The sequence below is a fragment of the Anopheles aquasalis genome, chromosome 3 (assembly GCF_943734665.1).
Source record: "Anopheles aquasalis chromosome 3, idAnoAquaMG_Q_19, whole genome shotgun sequence".
Taxonomy (NCBI): domain Eukaryota; kingdom Metazoa; phylum Arthropoda; class Insecta; order Diptera; family Culicidae; genus Anopheles; species Anopheles aquasalis.
Window position 1 is genome coordinate 10694626 of NC_064878.1, and position 9039 is coordinate 10703664.

The 9039-nt window shown below is 47.4% G+C and overlaps 2 protein-coding genes across 5 annotated transcripts; both read left to right on the forward strand.

The window, feature by feature from the left end:
- Window position 1: 1 nt before the first annotated feature.
- On the forward strand, window positions 2-5446 carry LOC126576913 (probable tyrosyl-DNA phosphodiesterase). Of its 4 annotated transcripts, none has more exons than XM_050238217.1 (6): window positions 2-95; window positions 163-243; window positions 306-1365; window positions 1436-2021; window positions 2091-2260; window positions 2317-2913. In XM_050238217.1, exons 1-5 carry the CDS (start codon window positions 62-64, stop codon window positions 2217-2219), a joined length of 1890 nt encoding a protein of 629 aa, XP_050094174.1. In that variant the 5' UTR covers window positions 2-61; the 3' UTR covers window positions 2220-2260; window positions 2317-2913. The 4 variants fall into 4 exon arrangements, with proteins under 4 accessions (XP_050094174.1, XP_050094172.1, XP_050094175.1 ...); XM_050238219.1 differs by lacking the exons at window positions 2-95; window positions 163-243; window positions 306-1365; window positions 1436-2021; window positions 2091-2260 and adding exons at window positions 3067-3156; window positions 3225-3305; window positions 3368-4382; window positions 4467-5058; window positions 5128-5446 and having other exon boundaries at window positions 2299-2915; XM_050238215.1 differs by lacking the exons at window positions 1436-2021; window positions 2091-2260; window positions 2317-2913 and adding exons at window positions 4467-5058; window positions 5128-5446 and having other exon boundaries at window positions 14-95.
- Window positions 5447-5886: 440 nt separating this feature from the next.
- Window positions 5887-8449, forward strand: LOC126575622 (neuronal acetylcholine receptor subunit beta-3). The gene is made up of 7 exons (XM_050236410.1): window positions 5887-6067; window positions 6154-6351; window positions 6421-7229; window positions 7305-7473; window positions 7540-7683; window positions 7777-7943; window positions 8025-8449. The coding sequence occupies exons 1-7, from the start codon at window positions 5971-5973 to the stop codon at window positions 8139-8141; spliced, it is 1701 nt and encodes a 566-aa protein (XP_050092367.1). The 5' UTR covers window positions 5887-5970; the 3' UTR covers window positions 8142-8449.
- Window positions 8450-9039: the final 590 nt, after the last annotated feature.

Consider the following 9039-nt stretch of genomic DNA (forward strand, 5'->3'; position numbering starts at 1 on the left):
AAACGAAAACCGTTCCGGAAGAAAAGTGCGCTTTTATGTTGTTCTCCGTTTGGAATGGTAAATGGAAAATAGTAAACGAAAAATGGATTCAAACGGTAAGGCTAATGATGGTTTCAACCCGTAATGCTTCGTTTAATAGCTATCCAATTATCCCTCTAATAGTGCCGACCAAAGTTTGCCAATACGGTAGTGATTGTTACCGTGTAAATCCGCTGCATTTCAACGAATACTCGCATCCACACAGTAAGTTCACGGCAATCGCCTGCATATTTCTCCGTGTTAATACTGCCCCCGACTCTTTTCAGTTGAATCTCTCTTGTCGAAAGTCGCATCCATCAACCAAGTCGTCGTTCCGGAACAAACAAAAATCAACAAAAGTGTGTTCGAAGAACAAATCCGCATCGTAGCGAAGCAGTTTCCCCATCTTGCGGATGGCGCAAAACATCCAGCAAAGCAGACCAAACTGGATACTGTGGTCACTAGGCCGGAACCAACTTCATCTAAGCAAACTTCTTCAGAGCCAAAACCGTCGCCTGCTCCTCCGGCTGAAAGCAAGAATGCGATCGAAAGTCTTTTCGCAGAACGAAGAGCTAAAATGCAGGCCGCAAAAAGGGAAGCACCAAATCCCGTGCCGGTTCTTGAGCCAACAACAGAGGCAACATCTTCTGCTGGATCTTCAGCCGCAACTGCTGATACAGGAGTTTCGTTGCAAAAATCGCTACCACGTGATATTAATGCGTACTTTCCCGTCGTTGCTCCCCGCGGCCGGATGGCGCAAAAACTGGCTGCTGCGGAACCGTACAACTTTTTTCTTACCACCATCACCGATTCCAAACCGACGCACAGCGAACCCCTGTCGGTAACGTTTCAAGAGCTACTTGATTCAAGCCTTGGCCAACTAGAATCTTCTGTTCAGATGAACTTCATGGTTGACATAGGTTGGCTGCTGGCACATTACTACTTTGCTGGCTACGAGAATGTGCCACTATTAATTTTGTACGGTGATGAAACGCCAGAGCTTAGAATGGTATCAAAGAAGAAACCAAATGTAACAGCAGTTAAGGTGGACATCAAAACACCGTTTGGGGTGCATCACACAAAGATGGGACTGTACGGGTATCGGGATGGCTCGATGCGCATCGTCATATCGACGGCGAACCTGTATGAAGACGACTGGCATAATCGTACCCAGGGGCTGTGGATTAGCCCTCGATTACCGGCTGTACCGGAAGATGCGGACACTGCCTTCGGTGAAAGTGTTACCGATTTCCGATCCAATCTGCTCGCCTACTTAGATGCTTACAAATTACCACAGTTACAATCGTGGATGGCAAGGATAAGACGAACGGACTTTTCGGATGTCAAGTAAATTCTTAGCTTCGTGCTCAACCTTTGCTCCCTCGGCTCTAATCTAGTTATTGTTTCCCTTCCACAGAGTGTGCTTGGTTGCATCGGTCCCTGGTGGACACGTGAACACACCGAAAGGGCCACTGTGGGGGCATGCCCGTTTAGGATATCTGTTGACCAAATATGCGGCACCGATCGATGATAGCTGTCCATTGGTGGCGCAAAGCTCCAGCATTGGCAGCCTAGGACCGTCCCCCGAATCTTGGGTTCTGGGAGAAATCATGGCAAACTTCCGGAAGGACAGTGCTCCGGTTGGTATAAGGAGAATGCCCGGTTTTCGCATGATCTATCCTAGCTACTCAAACGTAAGGCAAAGCCATGATTCCTTGCTCGGTGGCGGATGTTTACCGTACGGTCGTGCCACGCATTCGAAACAAGAGTGGCTCAAGGCATACCTTCACCAGTGGTGCAGTCGATCACGCATCAGGAACAAGGCGATGCCACATATCAAAACCTACTGTCGATGGTCGCATCGTGGTCTGTATTGGTTCCTGCTGACCTCCGCCAACCTGTCTAAATCGGCCTGGGGTGTGTACAACAAAGCGGGACGCTTCGAGAAACCGCTCCGGATCAATAGCTATGAAGCGGGTGTCCTGTTTCTGCCCAAGCTGTTGGTGAGTAATGTTGAAAGTGTACTATCGGAATGGTTAGTTAGATTGTATCTTATTTCGTTCCTTCGTCAGCTGGATGAGAATTTCTTTCCAATGGAAGCGGACAAAAAACATCCCCAGTTTCCGATGCCGTATGATGTTCCGATCATTCCATACGCACCGGAGGATACACCGTTTTTCATGGATTATCTGACCCAGTGAGCAGCGGTCACCGTTTTCACTCGCGTTCCTCTAAATTTATGGTAAAAAATATAATCATTCGGTTGCTCTTATCATAACATTTATTTTATTTTTTCAGAATAATGAATCTTCTTACCTTGCCTACTTACTATAACTATTTTTTTACAATTTATTTGTTGGGAGTATTCAAATAGTGGTAGGTTGTATGTATAGTATTTTTTTATGTTTTCTAAGAAACAAGGTTACAGTTGAAAACGGATCAATGAATTTAATTGACGAAAGAAAAGGGAACGGATAATTTTGACAAACTTCGCAAAGCGAACGTTCAAAAATATATAAGGATTTACAAGCCGTATGTTTACGCACTAGGAGATTATCTGGAGCAGATTCTGCGTTGCTCTAACATATGAAACTATCTGGATTTAGAGAGTGGGAGCCCCGCGGAGAAATGGTATATCGCTCGTTACCCGTTAGCGTCCTTATCAGTGATCGACAAGGGCTCAAGTAGTGTGCTGGCATAGCAGCTTTTCGTTAAGTTGTGTGTTGAAGCCACCTACAGGTGAACAGTGGTTAGGGAACAGTAACACCGGCGATAGAGAAAAGCAGGCGAAACTAATCGCAAGGCGGTACAATCTAATGTTTTGCAGTAGTGGGAATAAAGTGCTCTAAGTTCTCTACAGCTAGAACTGTAACAACCTCCGTCTCTTTGTATTCCAGGTAAGTCGTTTTTCTGCCCTGTCCGCTTTAGAATGTTTTCCAAAGATTGTTTACTACACCAACTTTTGAAACATAGCTTATGAGGGTGATAACGTGCTAATGGTATTACTAATGGTGTTAACTGTTTTCTATCTCTGTTTCTATTCGGTAGGCAACCTTAACACGGCGGTTTCTACCTCGGACGGACAGGGCTTTTGCAATTTGAATTTGGAATTTAGTGAACAAAAAATGGATTTCAAAGGTAAAAGAGAAAATAATTTCCAGCATTGTGACTTCGATTAACTTATTTTTTGATGTTCTCTTTAACAGTGCCGAGCATAGTTTGCCAATACGGTAGTGATTGTTACCGTGTAAATCCGCATCATTTCAACGAATACTCGCATCCACACAGTAAGCTCTCAACAATCGCATGCATCCTATTTCGTTTTCATAGATTTCTCGACTCTTTTCAGTTGAAACACTTTTGTCAAATGTCGAATCCATCAACCAAGTCGTCGTTCCGGAACAAACAAAAATCAACAAAAGTGTGTTCGAAGAGCAAATCCGCATCGTAGCGAAGCAGTTCCCCCATCTTGCAGATGGCATTGAATACTCAACAAATGAGAGTGAAGTGGTGGATACTGGGGCCACTTCACTCAAGCATGTTTCTTCAGAAACAAAACCGTCGCCTGCTCCTCCGACCGAAAACAAGAATGTGTTCGAAAGAGGCTTCGTTGAACATAGAACTGAAAAGGCCACAGAGACAGAAGAATCCATTCCGGTGCCGGTTTCCGAGCCAGAAGATGTTGATACAGAAGCTTCTCTGCGGGCAGGTGGTTCGTCAACACCGGTTATCAATGATTACTTTCTGGTAGTTGCACCCAAGGGTCGAATGGCGCAAAAGCTAGCTGCTGCGGAACCGTACAACTTTTTTCTTACCACCATCACCGATTCCGAACCCACGCACAGCGAACCCCTGTCGGTAACGTTTCTGGAGCTACTTGATTCAAGCCTTGGCCAACTAGAATCTTCGGTCCAAATTATCTGCTTAGTCGACATAGAGTGGCTCCTGGCGAATTACTATTTTGCCGGCTACAAAAATCTTCCGCTGTTAATTCTGTACGGTTTGGAAACGCCCGAACCTCTAATGGAATCGATGAAGAAACCAAATGTAACAGCAATTAAGGTGGACATCAAAACACCGTTTGGGGTGCATCACACAAAGATGGGACTGTACGGGTATCGGGATGGCTCGATGCGCATCGTCATATCGACGGCGAACCTGTATGAAAACGACTGGCATAATCGTACCCAGGGGTTGTGGATTAGCCCTCGATTACCGGCTGTACCGGAAGATGCGGACACTGCCTTCGGTGAAAGTGTTACCGATTTCCGATCCAATCTGCTCGCCTACCTAGATGCTTACAAGTTTCCACAGTTACAACCGTGGATGGCAAGGATAAGACGAACGGACTTTTCGGATGTCAAGTAAATTCTTAGCTTCGTGCTCAACATTACCCCAAATTTTTTTTGCTAAAAAAAACTAATTTAGATATTGTTCCTTTTTCACAGAGTATGCTTGGTTGCATCGGTCCCCGGAGAACACGTGGACACGCTGAAGAAACCACAAAATCACTGGGGACATCCCCAGTTAGGCTATCTATTGGAGAAATATGCGGCACCGATCGATGATAGCTGCCCGTTGGTAGCGCAAAGCTCCAGCATAGGAATTTTTGGTCCGACACCCGAATCGTGGATTTTCGGTGAAATCATGGCGAATTTCGGGAAAAGCAGTGCACCCGTTGGGACGCGGAGAATGCCCGCTTTCTGCATGATCTATCCAAGCTACTCAAACGTAGAACAAAGTCACGACGCCTTGCTCGGTGGCGGATGTTTACCGTATGAACGTGATATGCATTCGAAGCAAGAGTGGCTCAAGGCATACCTTCACCAGTGGTGCAGTCGATCACGCAACCGGAACAAGGCGATGCCACATATCAAAACCTACTGTCGATGGTCGCATCGTGGTCTGTATTGGTTCCTGCTGACATCCGCCAACCTGTCCAAATCGGCCTGGGGTGTGTACAACAAAGCGGGACGCTTCGAGAAACCGCTCCGGATCAATAGCTATGAAGCGGGTGTCCTGTTTCTGCCCAAACTGCTGGTGGGTAATGTTGAAAGTGTCCTATCGGAATCGTTAGTTAAATTGTTTCTTGTTCTTTTTCTTCGTCAGCTGGATGAGGACTTCTTTCCAATGGAAGCAGACAAGAAACATCCCCAGTTTCCGATGCCGTATGATGTTCCGATCATTCCATACGCACCGGAGGACACACCGTTTTTCATCGATTATCTGCGCAAGGAAGATGAGGAGGAACTTGATTGATTATGTATCTATATGAAGTAAGATAAATAAGAGCGAACTGATAGTGACCAATGTGAATAAAGTTAGTCGTAAGCAAACCTCCACCGGAGACAATGTTAAAAGACCATAAAAAACTATTGTATGTCATTGTTAAACAATAAAATGGGAAGTATTCAATTATTTTGCTTAATTTGTTGCATAAAGAATCTTTTAAATCCATTCACCCTGTCCTAATAGTCTAGCCAGCGATCGCAGCGTTCCATATTGTGCTATACCATACCATCCCGAACGGGACCCATAGATGCTCAATGCACTTGCTGCACCATGACCCTTGGCTTTACGTTGTAGAACGTAGGAGTTGTTATCATGGTTGGTTAATCCTACGATACCACCTCGTACATAACATGCGTACGAGCTCGTTCGCTCCGTGGGTGTTTGTGAGCTCTGAAATTAGCATAAATGCCGTATGATAAGCACCCGACTATCACACTTTCACTCGCCTTCTTCCGACAGCGTCTCTACGAGGGCGGGGAAATTCTTATCATAAATCTTGCACCCATTCTATGGGAACATGCTGTATCTGCCCGGTTCTTGCGGTGAAGTGGCCGCGCTCAGTTGGTGATACGCTGTGGTGCAGTGCTGAACTCGAAAATTGGAGAACTTGAAAACGCTGCCAGGTTTTGCGGAGTGAAATTTCATAAGAATATCAAAAAGATGAGCTGGGTCGGTGCATCGAGGATACGATGTTTGATTCTACTCACCATGCTGGCGGTTTGCCACGCCAACACGGACTACAACGTGACTTTCGAGTGTAGGGCACAACATCCGGTGGAACTTTAGACTTTAGCACTTTCTCACCACGCCCCTTTTCTTTTGGTCCCACCCTATCGGTTGCAGATCTGCACAAATGCAAACAGTATAACGCTGTTAGTGGGTACAACTATCGTAGCTTCTTCAAGCTGCACGAACTCGAACATCACGGCACACTAGATGGCAATTTGACCGTCGATCTGCTGCTGTTCGTCATGGGTCCACGCGACGGTCACATACTGCTGAGCCAGGAGGAAAAAGCCTCAAACGATTCGCTGGAAATCGGTAAACCATGGACGCGATCTTTTGAAATAACAATCTGTTTATTAATCGTTTATTGCTTGCGCTTCTTAGTTCTCGGCGGTGGAGGCAATAGCTTTTCCACAATCCGCCAGGGTGCGAAAGGTGGTGGCATCAAAGCGAAGCAATATCCCGGACTCTTATCACCGATCTTTCCGCTTCCGGTGCGCATCCGCATCGACAGCGCCGGTTTGGTGAAAGTTTACTGCGGCAATCTGACCGCTGAGGTCCCTTTCATGGAGACGACGTCGGATAAGCTGAGGGAAAATCCGGCACGCTATGTCAGCTTCTCGAGCTGGTCAACGGCAGTGTCCAAGTGGTTCTATGACTGTCCACCGGAGAATCCGGTGGCCGGTAGCAACGACACGATCGTGGGCAGTGAGCTGGAGATAGTGAAGACGAACCACGAGTTGCTGCACCAGCGGCTCCACGAAACGCCCCGTTGGACGGAACCACCGGAACGGTTTACCGGTATCAACATCACCACGCTGTACGTCCAGCAGTTTACGTACGATCAGATGACCGACATTGTGGGATTGTCCGGGATGCTGCGTCTACGCTGGTACGATCCTCGGTACGGCTGGAACGCTTCGGAGTACGGTGCGGTTCGGTTGGTTGTGGAAGAATGCGATGTACTCTGGATGCCGTACTTCGAGGCGAGCCTGTTCTCGGGCAGCTTCAGCACCTGCTACGTGCACAGCGATGGCCTGCTGGTGGTCGATGTAGACGAGTTCACGTGGTACAACTACTGCTCACAAACGGACAACTATCACTGGCCGTACGACAGTAATCTCTGCAATGTGATGCTCTATGCCGTGGCATACAATCGAATCGTACCGCTGCACATGAACAGTACCGCACTGGTATGTATGATCGGTCATCGTGATCCTCGGCGATCCCCATTACGCTAATCCGCCTACCCAATACTCGCTCCCTAGATGTACGAGATCGCATTTGAACAATCCGAATGGTCATTAACCGGTGTGGCCGTCCAAGAGAGCTCTCAAAGCAACACACCATACGGGCTACTTCCGGCCCTCGAGCTTCACATGCAAATGAGCCGAAAAAGTGATATACATTTGGCCGCGATCTATCCTTCATACGCTGGTTGGTAACCGGTAGCGCGGTGACCTAGAACTGTGCACAATAATCCACCGTACCGTTCCATTCCAGTGGCCAATCTGTTGATTTCGCTTTCGTTCCTCGTGTCTGGCGGTCGGACACGGTTGCTGCTCAATACGCTCGGACTGATCATTCTACTGAAATCGTTCCTCAGCCTATCCATCATCGTACCACGCACGGGAGTGCCGAAAATATGTAACAAACCTTTTGCGACGCCCCCCCCCCCCCCCCCCCCCCCATGGCCACCAGTGGAGTATGTCTCATTTATCTTATAAAATCTCATTGCAGACATTTTCTTCCAACTGACACTGATGTTCTATGCCATCTCGCTCATCCTGCACGTGGTGGATCTGTGGTTAAAGCGAACGCGCGCCACCATTGCACCGACTTGCTGGCTTAATCGGGCCATTAACTTTCCCGCCCTTCGCTACATACTGGCCATGGATCAGCGTAGTGTAAGTAGCGGTGGGGCACTAACAGACCATCGAAACAGACGTTGGAGTTGATCTGTGTTCTCTCTGTTTTCTAAATTGTAGAACTACAACACGCTCGAGCATAAGAATGTGCTGTGGGACGAGGTAACGCAGGTGCTGGGCAGGATCATGATGGTGGCGGTGCTGATTGTTCTCTGCATCGGATTCAGCCGTCCGTAGGCTTCGAACCAGCGCGTTCAAGCGCTGACGCGAAGCAATGGGGTCCTCTTCCATTTCAGGGCACCCGTCAGGACCAGGCCAGATTGCCTTTTGAGGTCACACTAATTAATTACACAGCGAGGTTGAGGCCTTCGAAATGATTGAATGAACGGCGAGTGCGAGCCATCTTGCCGCCAGCTCGATCGCCTGAGACGCATCCATTGAGTCGTGTTCGTGGCTGATTTTCGATCACATGCAGAGATCGCTGTTTTTTTCAATGCTCTCCTAAGCTTTATCTCTCATTCGGCGTTAATAAATGTTTCTTTAACCCACCACTAATAGAGTTGCTGTACAAATATCACTCAAACAAAGTCCAGTAACACTAATCTGATCCTCACGCAATCGATCATGACACGATCAATTCCGAGGATTCACGTCGTTAATATCTAGTAGCGCACAAATTGCAGGCCTGACCGGCTACGACGCCACAACTAATATCACCTTTGGCCGCCGTTAGATTAACGATGAGGCAGCCTGTTAGCCACTAACCACGGGCTACGCTCGATCCTCGATCGTGCAAATCATCGGAAGAAGAAGCTGCCTACATGTGCTCGATCATACCTTACCGGGGCACCGGGTACGGTATGGTTTTATTCACAATAGCTAATTAGACAGTTTGTTGCAGTTCCTGTTCTTATCATCCGATCGTAATAGCTTAATACCGGGGAGGAGTAGCTACCTTTCCGTTTTTTTTGTGTTTGCAAAATGAAAAGCAACGACAACTTACGTTCAAATCGCAATCAACTTCACTAAACTACGATTAGATTCCTCCTAGCTTCGGACAGCCACTGACTCTGATAACAGCAAATGCTATGCACCATCATGACCGGCTTGATCATGCGATCGCTGGTGATCCGTG

Coding starts and splice junctions, on each gene's coding strand:
- LOC126576913 (XM_050238215.1), top strand. CDS start 62: ATGGAAAATAGTAAACGAAAAATGGATTCAAACG. Junction 96..162: donor ACGAAAAATGGATTCAAACG/GTAAGGCTAATG, acceptor TCCCTCTAATAG/TGCCGACCAAAGTTTGCCAA. Junction 1,366..4,466: donor ACGGACTTTTCGGATGTCAA/GTAAATTCTTAG, acceptor CCTTTTTCACAG/AGTATGCTTGGTTGCATCGG.
- LOC126575622 (XM_050236410.1), top strand. CDS start 5,971: ATGAGCTGGGTCGGTGCATCGAGGATACGATGTTTGATTCTACTCACC. Junction 6,068..6,153: donor CTACAACGTGACTTTCGAGT/GTAGGGCACAAC, acceptor TATCGGTTGCAG/ATCTGCACAAATGCAAACAG. Junction 7,944..8,024: donor TGGCCATGGATCAGCGTAGT/GTAAGTAGCGGT, acceptor TCTAAATTGTAG/AACTACAACACGCTCGAGCA.